Raw genomic sequence first — 25614 nt, 5'->3', positions numbered from 1 at the left:
ATTATAGGTAGCAGTAGAACCAGTTAACTTGTTGGATCTCTCAGGACATGAGATAACATATAATGCAAAGTCAAAGGGAGACTCTGTTTTAATCAGTGATACTATATGACATGATACAAAAAAAGACAGAGGAGCATTTGAAATGTGTGTAATATACAATTCACAATATCAGAGGGGTAGCCATGTTAGTCTGAATCTGTAAAAAGCAACAAAGAGTCCTGTGGCACCATAAAGACTAACAGATGTATTGGAGCATAAGCTTTCGTGGGTGAATGCCCACTTCGTGCATCTGACGAAGTGGGCATTCACCCACGAAAGCTTATGCTCCAATACATATGTTAGTCTTTAAAGTGCCATAGGACTCTTTGTTGCTCTTAACTCACAATATGTTTCCCAGCAAAAGTATGTTACAGTGTGTTTAGACATATTATTTAGTGTTCATACAGTCTTTCTAAATTCAGTCAATAGAAGTCACAGTTGTGCCTACTAACCCAGATCCTGAGAGGTATTAAGCACTTGTCTTTTACAATAGAAGTTACAGATTCTCAGCACCTGTCAGGATTTGGCCTACTAACAGCAAAGTAGACTTTGGCATCACCAATATTTTAAACCACATCAGTTCCCCTTGATGTATAACACTGTGTTAATTAGCAGCCATATTGCAAACAGCTTTATCAGTATGTTAAAAATATCAAGAGAGAAGGCAGCAAACTTCACTCCACATAAGTCCAGGAAAGTAAAGAATACCCAAAGTGGGATTTTTTTAAGCAATAAGATATCCATAGCTTTCTAATATGCATTCCTTACTAGAACATCAAAAGTCCATATTTGGGTGCTCAGTCTGGCCTTTAGTCTCATAAAATGGGCATATACGTAGTTAAATACTGAGTTGAGAACTTGAATGTGGGATTTGGATATCTTATTAAGGCACCTGTATTTGAAGACTAGGCTTTCCATATAAAAGTGTTGTATGGTTCACAAAAGTGACTCTGTAAAAATTGCTCATTTTTACTCTGCTTACCAAATGACTGTGTATCTTCTGAATTATAGCTAGATAATTAACTGGCAAAACTTACCTTTACTTTTATTAGCATTTCAGAGTCTATATACTGCTATAGGAAAATTATGTTCTGCCTCATACATGCTACTATTGTCATATGCTAGCCAATGAGCAAATTCTTACTCAAACAAGATTCTCAATTAATTTATTAATTTTGAATTTATGAGGGCTGTGGGATTTGCCCCTCAATTCTCATTTCAGAATTTTTGTTGCTGGTTGGCAATAAGATAATAAGCAGATATAATGCAGTCTGAAAGGTGCTCAGATACTATGGTGATGGAGCACCAGTACAGGAACTACAAAGACAGATAAATAGATTAGAGGCCACTCTGATGGTGCAGTTTAAAAAATTGTATTTTGATATGTTAACTGTGCAAATTTGGTTTGGTGGGAAGTAACTGAGCAAGAATAAATTAAAAACAGGAAATTTCATTTTTATATAGTCACTCTTCTGAGCATATTCCGTTTCTGAAGCTCTGATTTTAATAAATTTGTTCAAAATAACCAACGCCAGTAATTCAGCTCCTGTGCAGATACTGACATGTTTATGATTTTATTAAAAAGTTACCTGTTAGAACTTAGTAAAATATTCTGTTTTCTTCTACATTAAGGACTACTTCACTTAATTCTAATATTGAGGTAGATTGTCTGCTAAAATATTGCTCTATGCTAGGTTTAGGCTATCTTATTATAAGATGAAAGCATAGTGCTTGTTGCACCCATCACATTTGTTTTCCTGAATCAGATGTGAGTATATAGGCTATTGGTGAAATGTGCTGACTTGGGAGAGATCTGTCTGGTCTGTTCACTTAGATGATGAGGTAACCGTGGGGAAGTTCTATGCCACCTTCCTGATACAGGACTACTTTAGGAAATTCAAGAAACGCAAAGAACAAGGACTGGTGGGGAAATATCCGGCGAAGAACACCACAATCGCTCTACAGGTGATTTTGTATTTACATTTTAACTAACCATTTTGTAAGCTTATTTGAAATAGCAGGCAGATGACTGTTGATGATTGGGTTGTACCTCAAGGATTTTATATAACTGACACTTTGGGTCCTTCGTTCATCAACACATAAGAAGTAGTTTTTCTATCTATAAGAAGGTAAGTGCAAAATGTCTTTCTTTGTGTGCTACTAAAACAGTAGTTTAATAGGTTCATTGCGGAAATATGAGACGAAGCTGATAATAAGTCAGCTGAAATGAAGTGTCACTTTTGAGCTGTCATTTTCCTTCTCTTCTTCGTTCCACTTTTTTTTAAGATACTGTTTTTTTTGCTTGTGTTTCTGTAATGTCCTAGGGCAGGAACTCTTAAATGTGTTCATAGTATGCACCATCTCTTAATGGACAGATTATCTTAAGGAACAACCTTCTGTCCCATGACTTGTCCAATTATTTTCCCACTGATCATCACACATACCATTTTCTCTCCGGTTTGCGATTATATAACCTCACTTTGGCAATTGTGTATATGGAAAATAAATATTTTCATTCAATACATTCAATTAATGCTAGGCAGACTTCCATATAGTTTAAACAGGTTTAATAAGGGTTCTTATTTTTATGTTGAATTTTAGTACATTAGCCTGAGAAGCAGTTGATAACACAGTTTCCACCAGGGAGTATTTTAACATGGTTCACATATTGTTTTCTTGAGAACTAGGTGCTGATTTGTAATTCAACCTAGCAATAGTTGACATATGAAAATAAGACATGTCAGGGCAGCAAGATCTTGTATTTGCATATCAGAGGAGAGATAAAAACAAAAACAGTGGAGTCCGGGTTGGGAGAAAAATGAAAGGCATCAGAGAGGCCTGGGAGAGATCAAATAGGAAGGTGAGTGGAGGAGGAGAAACCTGAGAGATAGTGGACCTAACTCTGAGCTGTCTTATGCCATCTGCAGCCCTCCAACTTCAGTGGGATAGTGTGGTTGTAAGTCTTATCAGAACGTCTCCCAGCACAAAGGAGAAGGGCTTAAGCCAGATGAAAGACATCAAGGGAGCAGGACCATTTCCCCAAACGTGGGCAGACCTACCCACTGTCTAAATCTAACTAGGTCAATATAAATTGTATCTTCGCTAACCCACAGTGTATTATGATCAGTAAGGAAAGTAGAACAGAATAATAGGTTCAAAATTATTCTTCTCTCAAGGTTGCAACATACCCGTCCCGTTTCTTTTGTCTGGCAAACCACTCTGGAGAGAGACAGAACAGTGTTCAGATTTCACTGAACTGCTCAGTACTGTACAGTTACTGAAATTCCATAAATAACACATCTTCTGCCCTGCTTGTCAGCTTGGACATCCTGACACTAGCAAAATTCCTCTACTTTGCTGTTGCAATGACAAAATTTTACATTTAACATTTTCAGTTTACAAAATCTTTCTCTAAATCAAATGGACTTGAACATGTCAGTATGTCCACGTTTGAGCTGTGGGTGCGACTTCCAGCTCCATAATTGCCCTCCCTCCAGGGCCGGCTCCAGGCACCAGGCACCCAAGCACATGCTTGGGGCGGCGGGGGGAGCGCGGCGCGGCATTCCGCGGGGTGGGGCGCTCCGGCGGCGCGGCACTCGGCGGGGGGCGGGCTCCTTCGGCGTGGCGCTCTGCGGGGGGGCGGCCCTGGGGGCTCGGCGCTCGGGGGGGCGGGTTCCGGCGGCGCTCGGCGGGGGGGGTGGGCTCCGGCGGCGGGGCGCGGCGCTCGGCGGGGGGGGCGGCGCGGGGCGCGGCGCTGGGGGAAGGGTTCTGGTGGCGCTCGGCGGGGGCAGCGGGCTCCGGGTTCGCGGCGCTCAGCGGGGGGGGCGGCGCAGGGAGCTGGGCGGGGGGCGGCGTGGCGCTCGGCGGGGAGGCACGGGGGGCAGCGCTTTTTTTTGCTGCTTGGGGCAGCAAAAAAGTTAGAGCTGGCCCTGCCTCCCTCTATCAAGCTGGTGTGCTAAAAATAGAATGTAACTGCAGCAAAGTGAGCTGCAAGACAGGTTAACAGTCCTGGGTACATACCTGTCTGACACCCTCTGCAGGTATTCAGGGCTTGCACTACCACAGCTACATTCTGGTTTTAGCATGGAAGGTTTATGAGAGTTAGGGTAAGTGTCTCCTTGAGCTGGGAATCACATCCACAGCTCCAAGTGTAGACATGCCCTAGAGTAGCATAGCCTACTTGTTATGGCCCTTGCTTACAGGGCCGGCTTCAGGGTTTTGGCCGCCCCAAGCAGCCCAAAAATAAATAAATAAATAAAGCCAGGATCGCAATCTGTGGCGGCAATTCGGCGGGAGGTCCTTCGCTCCGAGCCGGAGTGAGGGACTATCCGACGAATTGCCGCCGAATAGCTGGACATACCGCCCCTCTCTGGAATGGCCGCCCCAAGCACCTGCTTGACAAGCTGGTGCCTGGAGCTGGTCCTGCTTGCTTACTACTGATGATCCTGTTACTGGTCTGACTACTGGAATTCTTTAAAGTGGAAATCTTAACACCTACAGGCTCAGAAATTAGCTCACCTTACCAAAAAAAAAATGTTTATTTCCTCCTGATCCTAAAATATCTATCAGACCTCCATAATGAGAGCTACCACACTATTAAAATGGCAAATACTTGCAGGGTTCTGGGTTTACTACCTGGATTGGGTGTGCACATGTTCCACCCACATGCGTGCGTCAGCTCTAGGTAGTCCCTCTATTATGCCTGCTTGCTTTGACCATGAGAGGGTGTTTCAGGATGATAGGATGATGTTCCCCCTGCTGTGTATTTGGACTTGTGATAGCTGATAGCATAAAGCACTGAGTGAGTTTTCAAGCCACAGTATCAAAATCACAGGCAGTGTGTATAATAGGCCAAGCCTCCCCTGAAGCAGCTGCCACCAACCTGCTGTCAAACACCTGGGCAGTGGTGGCCATGCCTGTGCTCTGCCTCTTCCTGTCCCTTCCAGTTCCTCCTCTCCTCCACTACACCACTCCCCCCCAGAAGTCTCTGCTGCTCACCGCATCCCTCCTCTCCTCCACCCTCCCTCCCCCAAAAGCCTCCCACCCCCTGTGTCCCTCCTCTCCTCCGTCCGCCGCTTGCCAGGTCCCTGTGGGCAGTGAGGGCCTCGCAGGGGGGGGGGGGGACCTCACAGGAGAGGAGGAGGAGGAGAGGAGGAATGTGCTGAGCGGCAGCAGGAGGAGCCGAGCGGGAAGGGGGCAGGGCCTGGGGCTGAGCGGGGGTGGAGTGTGGGCAGAAGAGGCAGAACAGGGAACTAGCTTCCCCCGGGGAAAGAGGCAAGAGGCAACATAACCTTCACCCGCCGCCCATGATCAAAATTCTCCACTCTAGTTTACTAAGAGATCAAATAATTAGTAGAAAAAAACCACACTGTTTCCAAGTAGGAATGGACTTTTCTGTTTATTGTTACTTTACTTGCAGCAAATTGCTCAATTGTGGGGATTGAAAAATGAGGAAAGAGACAGGACAGAATTACCTCTTTCTGGTGCCTTCAGACCAGTGGGTCTCAACACACAATAGCTGAAAAATCAGCCCATGATGCCCCTCCCCTCATATACCTGCAAATAATTGTGGGATTGGGGTACGGCATGATTTTTTGGAACATTTTTTACCATTTTGTGAGGAGGTAACTGATGCTTCTGGATGGTACCCATGCCCCCATGTTTCCCCTCTGCCTGCCCCCCAACTCTATCCACTTCCTCCAGCCCACCTCAGATCACCTCTCCCCAAATGGAAGCTTAAATGTTATTAAGCATGCATATCAGTGTCTCTTAGACTGCATAATTTAGGGACACACCACTGTCATCAAACTTGTGTTTAAACTATCTAAAGAGATTTAGTTGAATGGTGTGTGTAGGGTTTATAATTCTAGGCCTGTGAGTTGTACTTGAGAAACTACAATTTATTAAACACAGAGGTGTTTTTAATTTTTCTTACAAGCCTCACAACTTATAAAAGAATTTTTGCAAGTTTCCCCAGTAAAGAGATTAAAATAATGAAAGTAGCCAGCATACAATATCACTTTTATTCGACTCCACTGCCCTTGGTGGCCTTGTTTTTGCAACATATACCACATATCCCACACTTCCATGATAAACTGTATATGTGCTTTATGTAATAATGATAATAGTCTTACATATGGAGAATCACTTGCAGCCGAATTGATCGCCAGATGATTTATATATTTTTCTAAACCATACGAAAGGTACATATATCTCTTTGCCTACTACTGCAATGCAGTCACCCCTGTGCTGAAAGATGGCAAGTGTTTAGCAGTGCCATGAGGTAATACAGAATGGCCTGCAAGGACAGGAAGTGAAGAATACCACCGCCAGTCCAGTGCTGAATTTGTAGTGAAAGAGGTGCCGGGGCTCAAGCAGTTAGGTATTTTCATAACTGATGCAGTAAACCCAGAAGTGCCAGGGCTATGAACTGCCAAGCCCAGAGGTGCTGGGGCTATGAACTGCCAACCTTAGAGGGGCTGGGGCTATGCACTACCAAGCCCAGAGGAGCCGGGACTGCCCTGGCAAGCCCTGGCACAAATTAAGCACTGCTCTAGTCACTGAAGTAACTTTGAGAGGTGAGGTTGCTCACTAAAGTTGCGATGGAACAGAGTGTAAAAAAAGCCTTTGAAGGACTCCTTTATTTTGATCAAGGCTTTCCTACAATTGCATCCTATTGTTCGTATAATGAAACACTTCATTTTAGAATTCTGGTTAATTTACATGTACAGATACTCAATGGAGGTATGTTGGTCATTTCCTGCATTTTTTGAAAAGACATGACAAGAAGTCCAAGGGGGAGACTGTGCCTGGCCTCTGCATGGGTGCACAAGGGAAAGAGGATGCAAGGGGCTTCCCCCTTCTGTTACACACCTGCACGGGGGGGCTGTTCTCTGTGGCAAGCCGTGTGCTCAGTGCTGCTATTGGTGCTGGTCTTTCCATAGAGCAACTTCAAGGGCATGGCGGAACTTCCACTATAGTCAATGCTGGTCCTGACATTGACTTCAGTGAGATCTTGAGTGGGGAATAGTCTCTTGGCATTCCTTGAACTTCCAGGAGGAACTGGCCTCTGTCCTTCACTCAGTGCAGTATGTGCCTAAAAGGCAAAATATTAGCCAAATTCTGCACTTCATTACACCCAATCCAACTTATTGACACCAATGGGGCAGCAAGGTCTGCAGGTAGAATTTGGCTCACCAGTTGCAGGTAATCACAAGTAGAGCTATTAGTTGAATATATTTTCGCAAAGAATATCATAGCCTTTTTAGTATGACTAGCAAAAGGAAAGCAAAATGTTCACATTGCATTTTTGAAATCACACATGCTGAAGTGAGTCTTTGAAAACTCATGGCGATCGGGGGAGGTCCCAGATTACTGGAAAAAGGCTAATGTGCCCATCTTTAAAAAAGGGAAGAAGGAGGATCCAGGGAACTACAGGCCAGTCAGCCTCACCTCAGACCCTAGAAAAATCATGGAGCAGGTTCTCAAGGAATCAATTCTGAAGCGCTTAGAGGAGAGGAAAGTGATCAGGAACAGTCAGCATGGATTCACCAAGGGCAAGTCATGCCTGACTAACCTAATTGCCTTCTATGAGGATATAACTGGCTCTGTGGATAATGGGAAAGCAGTGGACGTGTTATTCCTTGACTTTAGCAAAGTTTTTGATATGGTCTCCCACAGTATTCTTGCCAGCATGTTAAAGAAGTATGAGCTGGATGAATGGACTATACATAAGGTGGATATAAATCTGTCTAGATCATCGGGCTCAATGGGTAGTGATCAATGGCTCCATGTCTAGCTGGCAGCTGGTATCAAGCGGAGTGACCCAAGGGTCGGTCCTGGGGCCAGTTTTGTTCAATATCTTCATTAATGATCTGGAGGATGGCATCGATTACACACTCAGCAAGTTTACAGATGACACTAAACTGGGAGGAGAGGTAGATACGCTGGAGGGTAGGGATAGGATATAGAGGGATCTAGACAAATTAGAGAATTGGGCCAAAAGAAATCTGATGAGGTTCAACAAGGACAAGTGCAGAGTCCTGCACTTAGGAAGGAAGAATCCCATGCACTGCTACAGACACCGAGTGGCTAGGCAGCAGTGCTGCATAAAAAGACTTGGACGTTACAGTGGACGAGAAGCTGGATATGAGTCAACAGTGTGCCCTTGTTGCCAAGAAGGCTAATGGCATTTTGGGCTGTATAAGTAGGAGCATTGCCAGCAGATAGAGGGACGTGATCATTTCCCTCTATTCAGCATTGGTGAGGCCTCATCTGGAGTACTGTGTCCAGTTTTGGGCCCCACACTACAAGAAGAATGTGGAAAAATTGGAAAGCATCCAGCGGATGGCAACAAAAATGATTAGGGGGCTGGAGCACATGACTTATGAGGAGAGGCTGAGGGAACTGGGATTATTTAGACTGCAGAAGAGAAGAATGAGGGGGGATTTGATAGCTGCTTTCAACTACCTGAAAGGGGGTTCCAGAGAGGATGGATTTAGGCTGTTCTCAGCGATAGCAGATGACAGAACAAGGAGTAATGGTCTCAAGTTGCAGTGGGGGAGGTTTAGGTTGGATATTAGGAAAAACTTTTTAACTAGGAGGATGGTGCAGCACTGGAATGGGTTACCTAGGGAGGTGGTGGAATCTCCTTCCTTAGAGGTTTTTAAGGTCAGGCTTGACAATGCCCTAGCTGAGATTATTTTTTGGGGGATTGCTCCTGCTTTTGAGGACTAGATGACCTCCTGAGGTCCCTTCCAACCCTTGATATTCTATGATTCTATGATAAGTACTATAGCAACTACTGCTAAAAACATGCAAAATGAAACTTTTTTATTTCAAGTGTCAAGTGTTAACCCAAGAGCAAAACCATCTATCACCGGTAGGGCTGCAGACAACCAACAAAATATTATTGTTAACAGGTTCAAAGTCAGCTGACAGATATAAATTGAAAAGGACAGAGTTGATGATATCCAGTTATCACTAGGAGAAAATCATCAATTAAGTCAGTGAAATTTGTGTGTTAGATCTGGTCTTAAAACTCTTCTATCACTGGAAGGCATTAACTTACCTTACCCCCTTCTGTTGCTTTTCTGCTACAACCCTTTTTACACTCCTTCAAATGTAAATTAACCTCATTTTACACATCTACTTAATGCCAAATTGATGCAAACATCTCTATTTTTCTATGACACCCATTTTATGACCCTTTACACCCAGTGTGTACCTCACACCACCTCTCCTGAATTTAGCCTAGAGAAATCCATGGGAGTTGCTCCACCTCCCACCCTCGTGCACACACAGACACACTAAAGCTCTCATAGTAGGAGTAACAGTAATACTTGGAAAACACTCTTCTCCTCCCCCAGCATAAAAGCACTAAACTAGTTGGCCTCTCCCACCTGTCTGAATGAGAAATGTTCTCAAGTACCCACGAATTCCTGCCACTGAGATCCAGGTCGCCAGACCAAGACAACTCTGCGACCACTACTTTTAAGGCTCTTGTAGCCTTTTCAGTCACTATTCAGAATGTTTAAGACACTTTTTAGTCCCCTCCAACTGAATACTCACTAGGAGCCTGAAAGATGCTCCTGATATACATATCATTTGCACACTATTTTTTTAAATAAATCCCACACAACCCTAATATATTGTTGTACTTATATCTGCCTTGAAAGATGAATAAAATCAGCTTTTTTTTAAAGTTACTAGAAATATGACAACCTATGGCTGATCAGGTTTTTGACTGCCCTCCACTTACAGATAGATATCTTTGCTATTTAACAAGAGTTATAAATGAACAAAAAACAAATGAAACAAATAAGCATGATATGTCACAATTCTGTTTAAACCCAGGAGCTTAGTCATAGACTACATTTTAGGACTCTTTGGGCAGTATTAACACCCTTCATACTAAACATAATACTCTTTAAGCTAAATGAAAGTCAACTCAGGAAGCCATTTTGCAACTTGCTCGATAAATCCATGCTATCCTGAGCTGTGGTTTCCTTATTGGGAAACTCAAATGTTGGTGAGACAATAAGTAGCACTCTTCTCAGCATTGTAGAAGGGGCAGCTTTGCTGTTGGTCCCCCATCTTTTGGATGAAAAGTAAAACGAAGGCCCTGACCCCCAAGATGGTATGGGCCTTTTTATAGGTGGCCCAAAAAAAAGGTAGCCTGGCTGAATTCCAGTTGGAGTAATTATATTCTGCTGGCTTATCAAATTCCCCTGCAGTTTCCCAAAGTTCCTTTCCTTAACTATTGTGCACAGTTAAAGAATTGTCACATTCTATTCAAGAGAGGAATGTATTTCTGTGGTGGATGAAGTGAGTGTTGAATATTTAAAGTTTTATAAGTATTTGGAGATCCTTTTTGTGAAGGAAAAAAACACTATGCAGCATAATATACTAGTTGTTTTTATCATTATATTACACATATCTTTTTGCATATTTTTCATTATTCTGTGATAGAGGAAACTTCTTATGTGTATCATCAGTCTCTACCTAGAATTTAATTTATTTGATAAAATTTAAAAGACTACCAATCGAGTAATGATATCTATAAATAGTCACATGATTCCATTTTAAATCTTATTAGAGCCTTAATTATGCTAATGGAACTAGAAAAATCAGTTATGTTTCTAATAAAAAAATTAAGATAATGCATTTTGATTAGGAGCAAATAACAAATTAAAGAATTATCTCTCTAGATAAAATGTAGATTATCTCTCAAAATCTGATTAAATTTGCAGTTTCCATATGCTTTGGGATGCCTTTAATAAGTTATTTGTTACTGAGCATCTCATCAATATGTAGTTACATTTCATTTATACTTTATGAAATCTTAGGTATGTTTTTCATTATACAGTGATTATAGGAGGTGGCTGAATGGATAACATCACAGCATAAATACACGTTTATTTTAAGTAAACCAATAGTTCTCTACTTTTTCACATAATACACCACTTCTTAAGCAGCAGATCCTCTCATAGGCTAACTCTTCTTCCCACACTGATCCCACATCTTCCCTGCAGCAAATATAGCATTAATTGAAAAAAATATTAAGCGAGTACTAAGAAGACAGCATGGAAATAAACTCACCTTAATACAGTGAGTGAAGTTTATTTGTTAATATTCCCCAGTGTTGTATCTGTGCTGCTCATATTCTCTTCCTGGGCATAGGGTTTACTTTTATTAGTATAAACTCCCCTGTATATTGGCAGAGCCCACTATTCTAATGTCTCCAACTCACCATGCAGTTGCATTATACCTTCCAAGGTAGGAACCTCTACAGTTTTGGTGTCATACACAAATTTGATTAGTTTAATTTACACCAGAAGAAGAACTGATGAAGGAAGACAGGAAACAGCTGGGCAATGTGCAGAGAAGTGGCCTTCCAGGATTTTTTTGTTTTTGTTTTGGTTTGGGGTTTTTAAAATTCCATTTAGAACAGCCTCTAGATATTCTAATGGTGTCCTTGACGGGGCTACACCTGGTAAGTAGCATCACCCAACCATGTGTGCTCTGCAAAATAGCAGTGGTCTGCAGACCAATGTTTGAGAACCACTTACATCAACTAACCTTGAACAGGTTATAGGAGAGTGAAACCATAAACAAACAAAGAAGGCCTGCCTTATCACGTATTGTATCGCTGCCAATGATGGCTTATTTTACCATCCATCTTCGATTTTCGCTTGGTCTAGTATAACAACTATTTGGAAGTAAATGTTTTTCTGAGGACTTTATTAATCACAATTACAAAGACATACCAAATATCCTATATACTTGAATTCTCTGCACATCTGGATGAGAATGTAGTTTGCACGACTTGCCTCATTCCAAAAATACCTGGCTACAAACTGAAATTTGTGGGGGGGTTAGCTGAACATATTTTTTGTCTGCCCATGCTGGAAGAAAGACAGGAGGCAATGGATGTGGTTTAATGAGGCCACAACTTTATTCACTTAAAAATCTGGGAGTACCCAGCAATAAATTGTACAGTGCAGAAAGGAGGAGAATCGGCTCTCTGCTGTTCCAGATGTAGGAGCCTGAAAACCCCTTGCTCAACTCCCTTAAAGGGATGCTTTCCTTGAAATCCTTTTCTAATCCATTTTATCCTATAACTGTATACCTTCCATACTGAGTACCTGCACTGGACATCCTTTTACATATTAAGTTGCAACATTATAACCTAACCCCGCCCTATTCCACCACACTGGATCCCTGACCAGCTCTGGGAAAAGCAAAAGAAAGAAAATAATTCATCCTGCCTCCGCCCACCAATCTGGTGCTGAGGAAAAAATTCCTTCCCAGCTCCCCAAGTTCATGGATGGGTGCTGCCAACACAAATCTTGTAAAGAGGGCCTTTCTGGGGCAACAAGGGTATTACCACCACCCCCTACACTCTTCCGATCAGCAAGAAGAGCAGTGCAGTGGCCTTGTCCTGATCTGGCCACAACTGCTTCCAGCCCTTTCTGTCCATTTCTGTAAACTATCCCCCTTCTACCCAACTGCTGTAAGAGAGCCCTTAAAGGCAGTGGCCCTTTTCTTCCAGCTAGCCAGACAGAGACCCCTAACATAAAAGCTGCATTTTATAACATAGAAATGTTTGCCTTGTTCATCAACAAAGATATATCCTTCCAACATAGAAATACAGGAACCAGGAATGGGTTTACCTGAGAGCATTGCTAAAAAAAACATATGTACCTCAGAGAGCTTCCTTCTGAGATCATGTCTACTAACTTGATCTTCTCTGGTTTTGGTGCCACCACACATACTCAGGTGATTCGTCCAAGAACACCCTGTAGTTTCATGAATAAGAAAGAAAGAAAGAAAGAAAGAAAGAAAGAAAGAGCCAACTTTAGTCTGTAAAAGATTTCATTGCAGATTCCATACACACTTCCAGATTTTTTCTCTCTCCTCAAGTCCAGAAGAGAATTGTTGCCAGAAAGATACATGTATGAAGCAAGATCCCTCTCTCCATTTACTCTCTGGGAGTCCAGAGGTGGAGTATGAGACAGTACAGGGTGAGAGACTCATTACAACTCTGGGAAGATCAATACTAGAATACAGTGTACACTTCTGGTGGTCACATTTTTAAAAGGATGTTGAAAAATTGGAAAGGTGCAGAAAAGAGCCACAAAAATGATTAGATGGCTAGAGAAAATGCCTTTCAGTAAGAGATTTAAACAGCTCAATGTGTTTATCAAAAAAAAAGATTTTGTGGTGTCTTGATTCTAGTGTATAAGTACCTTCACTGGGAGAAAATACTGGGTAATAAAGGTCTCTTTAATCTAGCCAGGAAAGGCATAACAAGAACCAGTGACTGGAAGCTGCATCCAGACCATTCAAACTGAGAAGGGCTACAACATACTATGAGCTCATGATGAACTCTTGCTCCATTCAGCCTTCCTTTTTAATTTGTAATACGTTGTAGTACAACAGTGTAACTCTAATTCATGCTTCAAGAAAGGGTGCCATTGGTGATAGTGAGCCTGGGGGCAGAGAGGACACAAAGCACCAAAGTGGATAGTAGCAATGCCAATGCTGTTCACCTTCATGCTCCCCTAAGACAATTGTCAACAGTGTCCCATGCTTAACAGTAGAAGGTAGAACATGGCCAGACTTCCCATCAGCATCACTGAGTCCACCAGTTGGCAAACCAAAGAACAGTCATGAGTGCAGGCAGTTTTTTAAGGATGATTCATTTTTCCATTAAAGTATTTCATAGCTTCCATTGACAGAAGGTTAGCCAGGGTTTCATTTACAAATATGTAGGCACCCCATATCTAGCTGAATACCTGAATCAATCTTTTTAGAAGTACAATTTCAATACATGCAGGCCTTCTATCTGTGAGTAATACCCCAGTTCATGGATAATCAGAATAATTGTGTATACAAATGTCTAGTTAGATACCTAATTGCAAATTTTGCTTGTGCAGATACAATGACTGTGTGACTGCTATAATTGCACACAAACTATTCAATGCAGTTTTGTACACTTAAGTAAGGGCTCCAGAGAGTAGGCATTGTGCCTTGTGCAGGGGACACTCTCAAAGAAATTGGAGCCTTGAGCAGCAGAGTGTTGATAAGAAGTAGCAGTGTCTTCTCCATCTCTGTCCTTTAAAATTGCAGTACTACAGGAGATCTTGGTATATTTACTCTCTTTACTCTCTACATCTGAGAAATGGTATCTTAATCTAAACCAGGTAAAATGCACACAGAGGCACACAGCACTGTAACCTTATAAATATGGGAAATAATAATGATAATTGCCCCGGCCTTTACATAGAGGAACCCTTCACCCCAGTTGATACAGTCATTGCATGGGCCATAGGAGTTTGGAAGGCAAAATAAATAACAGAACCACTCCATCTAAGAACGGTCAGAAAGGGTCATGGACTAAGCCGACAACTCAGCCACTTCTTTGGAAGAACAGTGAGTGACTAAATTCCATCCGAAGAACTCTCATCGCTCTGGCCCAATTCCAAGCTGATTAAAATGGTGATGCTTGAGTTACAGCTGTACTTGTTTGTGAATGGTGAGGGCTTCCTGGAACTAATAGAAGCTCAACTACCAAGTGTCCAGTCAGATGTTTTTCTCCATAAAGTTTGCCTCAGACAAATTCCAAATAGTGCATTTTACCTTGGGAGGTTCTGAGGGCAAGACAGTTCACTTCAGCATAGAACAAATGTCAGACCAGCGAGTATTGTACCTACACGAGACTCTAGATGGTCTGCTGTGTGGGAAAAAATTCTGCTAGGGCAGGATATCTTACTTTGAATGTGCAGTTGTAAACCATCATATGCAGCACAAGTTGAGAGAGAGGGGATAATTGAATAACTGGTCAGTTCATCTCCCTCCCCAGAGTTCATGGCACTGAACACTGGAGTTAGTGCGGTCCATACTGCACATGGTGGGTTTTGTCCATTGCCTTGCCTGCTATCCTATCTGAATTTAGTTGTGTAGGAGTTCCTTTTAAAAAAAAACAAAAAGAAATACTGAATAAGAAACTGAAAATGGCTCCTAGAGCCTCCGGCCCTTGTTGTTGATTGTACGTGGCACTTCGCACCCTGAAAGAACTACAGGTTCAGAATGGTCTTCCCTACTAACAGCTGAAGAAACATGATGTGGTGAATTGTTGGGATCCAAAGAGACATCCCCATAAATACAGCAGAGCTACTCAACCATTGGACATACAGACCACAGTGGCCTGCAGAATGGCTGCTGATGAAGAGTGTGTCACATCTTGAGGCCTTTTGAGGGAGCTGCCTACTTGATGCGAAATGATGATTCTAGCACTAGCTAAGTGCTCCTTTTCACTCTGATTTCTGCCTGCTGGAGAGAAGCTTTTCACTAGGCTAGATCATTAAGTGAAGGATGAGTTGCCTTAGCCCAGATGTGGAGATTGCATTAGTGAAGCATGTCATGTTCAGTGCTGTATCCTGCCCACATTCTGCTATCCCCATTTCAAACGCACCATATCTGCTTCCTCACCTCTAGATGATAACCTCTGAAAACAAAAGAAAGGTGATTTATTGCATCCAAATGAGGGTGGACCACACCTTCCCATCCAGAGTTAAAATAAGGTGCAGATTTATCCATCTATATCCCCATTGAATCATGGATTGTATTGTTATTAATTTGTATTGTCAGAGTCCCATTGTGTGAGGTGCTGTTCAAGCACATGGATTCCTCCTCCGGAAGGTATACATTCTACTTTGAAACCAGACACAGCAAGTGAGGGTGACAAACAAAAGGAAGGAAGTGGGGTGGATAAGGGTAGGAAAGATAAGGTCACAGTGACATAAGAAGCTATAGCACACATTGATGGTTCCAAGTCAACTAAAAGTATTAACAATAAATTAATAAAATCATCTGTCACTAGCCACTTGTAGCCAGAGCACCATCCAGCCCCAATTCCCTCTCTAAATCCAGAAGGCTTTTGGAAAGAAAGGGGGTCAGAAGAGGCAACAGAGACTCATAAATAAGTGAGGGGGCACACCAGCCAGAGTAGGGATCACAGTTGGACTCTAGAGGGACTGGAGAAAATAGCCTAGCCACATGTCAGCAGAAAATGGGTTGCCATAGATGTTAGTTACATAGCTTTCTGGCAAGCTTAGGGCTCTCAGTTGGCTTTATAATTAGGCCTATTATTTGTCCCTCAATTATAATCTTTAACCCTATGACTAACTCATGAGTCTTAGGCAATAAGGCCTACATCTGAGCCATTTGATTTCACGCAAGTTACAGGTACAGGCTGACAGGATTTCCTTGAACAACCTGGCCATTGATTTTCTTCTTATAGATTCATAGATTCTAGGACTGGAAGGCACCTTGAGAGGTCATCGAGTCCAGTCCCCTGCCCTCATGGCAGGACCAAATACTGTCTAGACCATCCCGGATAGACATTTATCTAACCTACTCTTAAATATCTCCAGAGATGGAGATTCCACAACCTCCCTAGGCAATTTATTCCAGTGTTTAACCACCCTGACAGTTAGGAACTTTTTCCTAATGTCCCACCTAAACCTCCCTTGCTGCAGTTTAAGCCCATTGCTTCTTGTTCTATCCTTAGAGGCTAATGTGAACAAGTTTTCTCCCTCCTCCTTATGACACCCTTTTAGATACCTGAAAACTGCTATCATGTCCCCTCTCAGTCTTCTCTTTTCCAAACTAAACAAACCCAATTCTTTCAGCCTTCCTTCACAGGTCATGTTCTCAAGACCTTTAATCATTCTTGTTGCTCTTCTCTGGACCCTCTCCAATTTCTCCACATCTTTCTTGAAATGCGGTGCCTAGAACTGGACACAATACTCCAGTTGAGGCCTAACCAGCACAGAGTAGAGCAGAAGAATGACTTCTCGTGTCTTGCTCACAACACACCTGTTAATGCATCCCAGAATCATGTTTGCTTTTTTTTGCAACAGCATCACACTGTTGACTCATATTTAACTTGTGGTCCGCTATAACCCCTAGATCCCTTTCTGCCATACGCCTTCCTAGACAGTCTCTTCCCATTGTATGTGTGAAACTGATTGTTCCTTCCTATGTGGAGCACTTTGCATTTGTCTTTGTTAAACTTCATTCTGTTTACTTCAGACCATTTCTCCAATTTGTCCAGATCATTTTGAATTATGACCCTGTCCTCCAAAGCAGTTGCAATCCCTCCCAGTTTGGTATCATCTGCAAACTTAATAAGTGTACTTTCTATGCCAATATCTAAGTCGTTGATGAAGATATTGAACCCAGCTGGTCCCTAAACAGACCCCTGCAGAACCCCACTCGTTATACCTTTCCAGCAGGATTGGGAACCATTAATAACTACTTTCTGAGTACGGTTATCCAGCCAGTTATGCACCCACCTTATAGTAGCCCCATCTAAATTGTATTTGCCTAGTTTATTGATAAGAATATCATGCGAGACCATATCAAATGCCTTACTAAAGTCTAGGTATACCACATCCACTGCTTCTCCCTTATCCACAAGACTCGTTATCCTATCAAAGAAAGCTATCAGATTGGTTTGACACGATTTGTTCTTTACAAATCCATGCTGGCTATTCCCTATCACCTTACCACCTTCCAAGTGTTTGCAGATGATTTCCTTAATTACTTGCTCCATTATCTTCCCCGGCACAGAAGTTAAACTAACTGGTCTGTAGTTTCCTGGGTTGTTTTTATTTCCCTTTTTATAGATGGGCACTATATTTGCTCTTTTCCAGTCTTCTGGAATCTCTCCCGTCTCCCATGATTTTCCAAAGATAATAGCTAGAGGCTCAGATACCTCCTCTATTAGCTCCTTGAGTATTCTAGGATGCATTTCATCAGGCCCTGGTGACTTGCAGGCATCTAACTTTTCTAAGTGATTTTTAACTTGTTCTTTTTTTTATTTTATCTTCTAAACCTACCCCCTTCCAATTAGCATTGACTATGTTGGCATTCCTTCAGACTTCTCAGTGAAGACCGAAACGAAGAAGTCATTAAGCATCTCTGCCATTTCCAAGTTTCCTGTTACTGTTTCTCCCTCCTCACTGAGCAATGGGCCTACCCTGTCCTTGGTCTTCCTCTTGCTTCTAATATATTGATAAAAAGTCTTCTTGTTTCCCTTTATTTCTGTAGCTAGTTTGAGCTCATTTTGTGCCTTTGCCTTGCTAATCTTGCCCCTGCATTCCTGTGTTGTTTGCCTATATTCATCCTTTGTAATCTGTCCTAGTTTCCATTTTTTATATGACTCCTTTTTATTTTTTAGATCAGGCAAGATCTTGTGGTTAAGACAAGGTGGTCTTTTGCCACGTTTTCTATCTTTCCTACCCAGTAGATTAGCTTGCTTTTGGGCCCTTAATAGTGTCCCTTTGAAAAACTGCCAACTCTCCTCAGTTGTTTTTCCCCTCAGTCTTGATTCCCATGGGACCTTACCTATTAGCTCTCTGAGCTTACCAAAATCCACCTTCCTGAAGTCCATTGTCTCTATTTTGCTGTACTCCCTTCTACCCTTCCTTAGAATTGCAAACTCTATGATTTCATGATCACTTTCACCCAAGCTGCCGTCTACCTTCAAATTCTCAACGAGTCCCTCCCTATTTGTTAAAATCAAGTCTAGAACACCTTCCCCCCAGTAGCTTTTTCAACCTACTGAAATAAAAAGTTGTCTGCAATACAGTCCAAGAACTTATTGGATGGTCTGTGCCCCGCTGTGTTATTTTCCCAACATATATCTGGATAGTTGAAGTCCCCCATCACCACCAAATCTTGGGCTTTGGATGATTTTGTTAGTTGTTTAAAAAAAGCATCATCCACCTCTTCCACCTGGTTAGGTGGCCTGTAGTAGACTCCTAGCATGACATCACCCTTGTTTTTTTACCCCTTTTAGCCTAACCCAGAGACTCTCAACACTTCCGTCTCCTATGTCCATCTCCACCTCAGTCCAAGTGTGTACATTTTTAATATATAAGGCAACACCTCCTCCCTTTTTCCCCTGTCTATCCTTCCTGAGCAAGCTGGACCCATCCACACCAACATTCCAATCATGTGTATTATCCCACCAAGTGTCAGTGATGCCAATAATGTCATAGTTGTATTTATTTATTAGCACTTCCAGTTCTTCCTGCTTATTACCCATACTTCTTGCATTTGTATATAGGCATCTAAGATACTGGTGTGATCTTGCCTCCCAATTTTGCCCTGACCCTCCTTTCTCTCTGCCATTATAGCCCATGCTCCCTCCTATTTCTGACCCATCTCTCCATGTTCCCCACTTACCTGTGGGCTTTGCTCACCTGTCCCCGTCGAACCTAGTTTAAAGCCCTCCTCACTAGGTTAGCCAGTCTGTGTCCAAATAGGGTCTTTCCCCTCCTCGAAAAGTGAACGCCATCTCTGCCTAGCAGTCCTTCCTCGAATAGCATCCCGTGCTTTTAGACTGTTTCCTTTTAACCTTTTCAACAGGTAATCGTTCTAGCTAAAGAGAGCTCTCGTACTCCAGATTTTCTTAACAGCCCACCAATCTTTAAATTCCACCTTAATATTGTCTTGCAATTCTTTATTGGAAAGCCTCTTTACATTTTGAATTTGATTTCTTAATAGAGAATAATACATTGTTGTTTCCAATAATATATATATACAGTGTCGCAACGGACAAATGAGTCACCTTTTCCCTAGAAACATTAAATGGCATTATGACGCATGGAACCATGACTTAAACGGCCACACTGTTCTGAACTAGAAAGAATGCCAAGCACCCTGTAAATGTAAAATGTATTACTGGCACGCAAAACCTTAAATTACTGTGAATAAATGAAGACTTCGCACACCACTTCTGAAAGGTTGCCGGTCCCTGCTCAATACTAATACCTCTCCAGATGTTTAACTCTTGCCAGGCCAGCCTTCCCCTCCCCATAACATAACCTTAAAGACAAAAAAGTTTCTTTGATTTCTGATATATCTTTGAACACCGTTTCCATTAACTTCCCAATAGTCAAACAATGATTGCATCAAGGTGCAGGCTGTTGATAAACCTAGAGGAGGAGCAGTACTATTTCCCTATGCAGAATGAGGAGAAACAGACCTTGTCGGGATAAATAGAAAAGGGAAGTTAGGCCACCTACAGTGACATGATAATGAATGGGCTGTCCAGTCTTTAACTTGCAGGGAGCAGTACCTAATCCCTGTTTATTAATGGGAGCCACATGCTCAGCTGGAGAGCTCCAGTTTGGGGCTGGGCAGGGCAAATGTATGACAATGATACTAATAAGAAAGTCCATCAGATAAATCATCCTCCATAAGTCCCTGACCGAAAAGTGAAGGAGTGGAAACTAGTGAACAGGGTCCTGTAAAAGTTCCAATAGGAGATATTCTCTGTATTCTGTATTTCCCTGTAAAAATTCCAATAGGAGATATTCTCTGTATCTCTGCATGGATTGTAAAATCTGTGGTCTTGGTTCGGCCAGCAGTGGTAATGTAAGAACATACAGGTGACTCCCAGGCAGTATCTGGGGTGGGGGCCACATGGCCAGACATTTTGGATTGATATTGGGTAATAACCATCCCTACTGGGGTCGGTCTTACTGGATATTGAGCTCTGTGAGGAACAGATCTACTCAGTCCAGACCAGATATGAATCCTCACAGGGTCAGCCCCACTAAATCTCACAGGAAATGTATCCTTGCTGGGGTCAGCCCAGCTTGGTCCCTCTTCCTCCTCTTCCTCCCATCAAGTCCACATAGTTGCTCACTCATGATGAAATCCAGGCAGCTCACCAGTGGCTCATGCACATAGTTCCTCATGTGATGGAAGTCCACCACTTTGTGAAATCTGATAATATCTCTGTCAGAGCTGAAACATTTTCTGAAATGTGGCATCTGATTTTCTAGTAAAGTTCTTATCTAACTTCCCAGCAGGGGGTTGGACACGGCATAAGGAGCTAAAGTAGATTGCCAAGGGGCACACAATGATTCAGCACTTTCTAGTTCTACTCTACACACCTAATCATTCATTATTTGCAAGGTAAATAACTTGTGCTATCAGAAGAATTTCTGACACAGTGAGGCTAATGGCTTCATAGATATACAAGCTGCTGTTGGCCCTTTGTCTATACATCTTTTACTTTATGTTACAGAAGATACAATTCATCTTCTCGTGGTTGGGTGGGAATGGCCCCGGTTGTCTTGTTTGGTTAAAATGGCAGGTGAATAAAATTAACTTGTGTATAACATCGCATCTTGGAAAAATGCAGATTTGGGAGAGAAGAATTTTCTCCCACCTATCTCTTTATGGGATTCTAAAAAGGAAGATAACAAAGATTTTCAGCAAATGGCTGGAGAAATCATTGTTCTGGCAATCATGCCTCTTACAATTATTACAAAAATAATAAACTTGATAAACTTGAAAGCCAGATCTTCAGGTATAAAATGTGTGTAGTTCCACTGAACTTAATGGAACTGATTTACACAAGCTGGGAATTTGATCCTACAGCCCTCACAATAAACCTCCTACCTTGCAACAATAGGACACAACACAGTGCTGCTTTTTCTGATATGTAGTACTGCATGTGTGTATAAAATTCACAAAGATCTCTTCCCTCACCATCACAGAACTGAATAAAGTACTTCTAAAATAAATACCATTAGAACACTGAAATAAACAAAATAACCTGCTGAATCATTAATATGAAACACCCCCAGTTCTTCTCAGGGTGTCTACACACTTACGCCATTACACCTTTCCACGAACAGGTGAAGCTGCAATCAGTTGTGTCTGCTGTTCTTCACGGGGTAGGATGACCCTATACCTGCTTCAGGATAGGGTAATACTGCTTCCCTCCAGAATCCACACCTTTTGGATCCCTGCCTGCACCAGCAGTCCCAGTATCTCCTCTTCCACCAGAATCACCGTGGCACCACTGGCCATGGCCTTTGACACTGGTGCCTCTGGTTGGAAAGGATGCTACTTCTGGCATCTCTCCAGGTACAGGGACCACAGTTCTTCCAGATGTTGCTGAAGAGCCAATTCTGGACCTCCAGTTTCTTCTTTTGTCATACCATGCCCACACCCTGCTGGATTATGTTTCTTGCTGGATGATGGCTTCAGACAGTACCCCCATCTCCACCACCATCTAGGGCCATTTTGTCTTTATACCTAGATTCTTCTGCTAGCAACTATTTAAGACTGTCACCACTAAGCCACCACTGTGCCCACTTGTGCCACCAACACTCCCAAGTAACTAGTTGAGTCCAAAGACCACGGCACTTTTGCATTTTTGAAAAATGTTTAAAATCTGGGAAAGGAGAATATGTGCAGCTTGCTCAGAAGGACAACATACGGTATATTCTTTAGACTCTGTCTCTTGTCTGAGATCTGTACTTTTCTTATCTCACATATGTATATGTAGACTAGAATACATAGAATTAGAAGGACAGAATATAAAAGTTATGTGATTCTTGTAACAAGGCAAGCCATGTTTAAAAGACTGTGCATTCCTCAGTGGGGAAGAGAAGAGGTTTTTCTTTGGGATTTCATTTTCTTTGGAAATTAATGGTATGTCCCTTTAAAAGGATTGATTCTGCGAGTTCTTCTGGTTATAAAAGCACCTGGGTTTCACTAGCAGCTTCTCTTGGTTTTAGAGTGAACAATGAGATTACTTTGTAAGAGAAAACTTGCTTTGCTTTAATTATCTGAGTTTGTTACTTGGGGATAGGATTTGCTTTCATTCTTGAAAATATTTAATTGAATTATTTTGAAGCTTTGAAAAACTCTTTTTTGGAGTTTGGAACTTTCTGCAACCTGGGAAGAGCTAGTACCCCCGCCTATGTTCTTTTACTGTTCTTTGTTTAAGATGGTAGAGACTTCCATTACTTAAATGAGAGCCCTACCCTACAATTTCAAACAACTTCTCTTAAATAGGTAAAATTAGAAACAGCTGTAAGCAGGTAGACACACAGGGAACTTGAACCAAGAGCAAAACAATTTTCTACAGAATGTTACATTGCTAGGTATCTGTCATCAAGAGTCTTAATATAAACAACTTCTGTCCGCCCATTAACTAGAACCTAGAACAAACAAAACCCAAACTGGCTTTGTTAGCCAAACAGTCTTTTGTTAACCTAGTGTGACTGTCTGCCTTTTCCAAGGTATATTCTGTCTTCAGTGAGCACTGATTGCTTTCAATGAGGAGCCTAATCTTAGTCTTATCTTTTCTATCTGTATGGGCTACTCCAGAGTTGAGGAGGAAGTTAGCTCCCGCTCTGTTAGATCTAGAGTGGGGCCTCTGCATACAATTTTGTGAAACTGAAAACTCTGTGTGGATGAGGAAGCATCTTCCAAATGTTTAGCATACAACATGAGCACACTTGATCCAGAAGTACTATGGGGTGCACTGTGTATGTGTCTGCTATCAGATCCTCTTACATTCCCACATGATATTTGATTAAACACAATTATTTTAAACTAATTTTATAGGCAGTGGAGGCATAACCTCTATCCGGAATTCTCTACAAAGGGGTCCTGTTTGTGTCAACAAGCCCTACATCCCAACTAGGAAAGATGATAGTGTCTGTGCTATCATGGTTATACTGGACCCAACTATTTTCTTTTTTATATACTGGTTAAGGCATAAAACAATTAAACAAAAAATGGTGGGGACCAAACCAAAAAAACCAAAACCAACTTCTGAACATAAGGAATGTTGCATAATGAGCCATGAGAGAGAGAAGTGTAATTAAGATCATTTCTGTTGGGAACTACAATAATGCTATATGTGAATGTCTTTCTTGTACTTCTGCAGGGAGAAATATTTAGGTAGAATTTTTTCTTCGTGGCTATTGCCTCATTAGTTTTTATGTGAGTTTCTATGTCTCTAGATAAGAAAACAATTTCTATGGCCTAAATCTGACTTCAGGAGTATAATTCAGAAGTAACTGCATTTAAATCAGTCAAATTAAACAGACAAACTCAGTAAATTGATAGTTTCTTTCTCTTCCCCACTGTACCTCCTAATTTTTAGCCAGCAGTTAAAACACATATGGGATGGTCCACAGTGGTTAGGAAAAGATATGGTATTTTATTAGTAGAGCGAAGTGAAAAATGAACAAACCTAGCCATGGGGCAGAAAGTAAATCCATTTCAAGGAAAGAGAACTCATTTTTTAGTTCTTTAGAACCAACTGAAAAGTACTATATTCAGTCTAGCAGGAGGGATGAGTTCTGAGCCTATTTAAAGACAATTAAGGTTAAAAGAGCAATAAAGACCCTGATCCACAGTGGGTTAAAAAGTTCTCAGGGAAGTTTGTTCTGTGGTTTTAAGGAGGGAGGCTCTTACTGCTCAGTGTTAAACATTTGAGTATGTGATTAAAGAAGAGTGGAAGCACCTGTGAGAGGCAGAAGGCTAGACAGGCAGTCAGTATATAAAACAGAATAGAAAACACAGGGTTCTTAGTTTCTTATCTGGGTTCTCCAGTGAGTTACACTGTTACATACTAATTTTTTTTTTTTTAAAGAGGCAGATAAGTAGGAGCGTAGAAGTATCTCTAAGAAGCAGCTCTGGGCTATCATTCCAGCATACTGTTGATCTACAGCCATTTAAGAATAGAGTAGTGATTGAAGAAGTATGGCACTGCATAAAGGCCCAGCAGTTGTGTTTCACCTAGGAGGCAAACAGTTATTAAATACTAAGCCCTTATTAGCCATTTTATTTAACTTTTATGCTCACATAGCATCTTTCAGCTGAGGATTTTCACAGTGCTTTATAATTAATGAAGTCTCCATAAGGCAGGTAAATAGTGCAACAGAGCTTAAGTAACTTGCCCATAGTCATTCAGCAAGTCAATGTCAGAACTTGGAAATAGAAATCAGGCCTCATGATTCCTAATTCTGATCCATGTAATCACTAGACAATCCTCCCTCCCACCTGTCAATCATGCCAAAGACAATCATTGAGAAGAATCATTTTCAAATATGTCACTCTATTGAGGACTAATGGCCTAATTGCAAAATCCTCAGGTAACATCCAGGTGGGAGCACCATCACCTCCCATCCGTGCAGAAGAAATATGTGCAATAAATACTCTTATCCTACCCCTGACATCTGTAATTGTCTATTGAGGCAATCGTGGGTGTGTACAAAGTAAGTTAATGGTTGAGGACCTGCTTTTTTAGGAGTCCCATAACTCAGTACAAACACCACACCTTCCAGGCTGGCTATATCTGCCCTCGGTAGCAGAAGGGGGAGGAAACAACACACCAGCAGACCCTAAAACCGACAGTGTGAGCAGAAGGCGAGGTAAATCATGCCCTGATTTTACCTTTTCTTTCAGTCTAGCATTCTGACAAATCATAAGGCCAGTCATGTCTACTGCAGCTTCTTTATCTTAGCTGGTAAGCTTGCCATTTCATGGTGGTTATCTGTTCTAAGTGACAGGCTGTCTTCTAGCATTTAATAGGACAAAGTAGCAGCTAGGAACTTAAAAGTCTCAGTATCCCACTTGATTTGCAGGAAAGTTAAAAGATTTTTCCATGACTGCCCCTCTTCCTTGCCTTCCATACTCTTTCTGGATCTCTGTTCCCCTTTTTAAAAGTAAGAGGCAGTT

General features: G+C 41.8%; 1 protein-coding gene across 13 annotated transcripts in view; it reads left to right on the top strand.

Annotated features, from left to right (window-relative positions):
* The window catches only part of CACNA1D (calcium voltage-gated channel subunit alpha1 D), a 392778-nt gene that overhangs the window by 334434 nt on the left and 32730 nt on the right, over window positions 1-25614 (top strand). For all 13 annotated transcript variants that reach the window (XM_065551032.1, XM_065551031.1, XM_065551034.1 and 10 more), the window contains one exon: window positions 1874-2004. In XM_065551032.1, the coding sequence (XP_065407104.1) occupies window positions 1874-2004 (131 nt within the window). The remainder of the gene's footprint in view (window positions 1-1873; window positions 2005-25614) is intronic.

Source organism: Chrysemys picta, chromosome 7 (genome assembly GCF_011386835.1).
Source record: "Chrysemys picta bellii isolate R12L10 chromosome 7, ASM1138683v2, whole genome shotgun sequence".
Taxonomy (NCBI): Eukaryota; Metazoa; Chordata; order Testudines; family Emydidae; genus Chrysemys; species Chrysemys picta.
The sequence above is the reverse complement of the archived record's forward strand: the minus strand, read 5'-3'. Positions and strand labels throughout refer to the sequence as shown.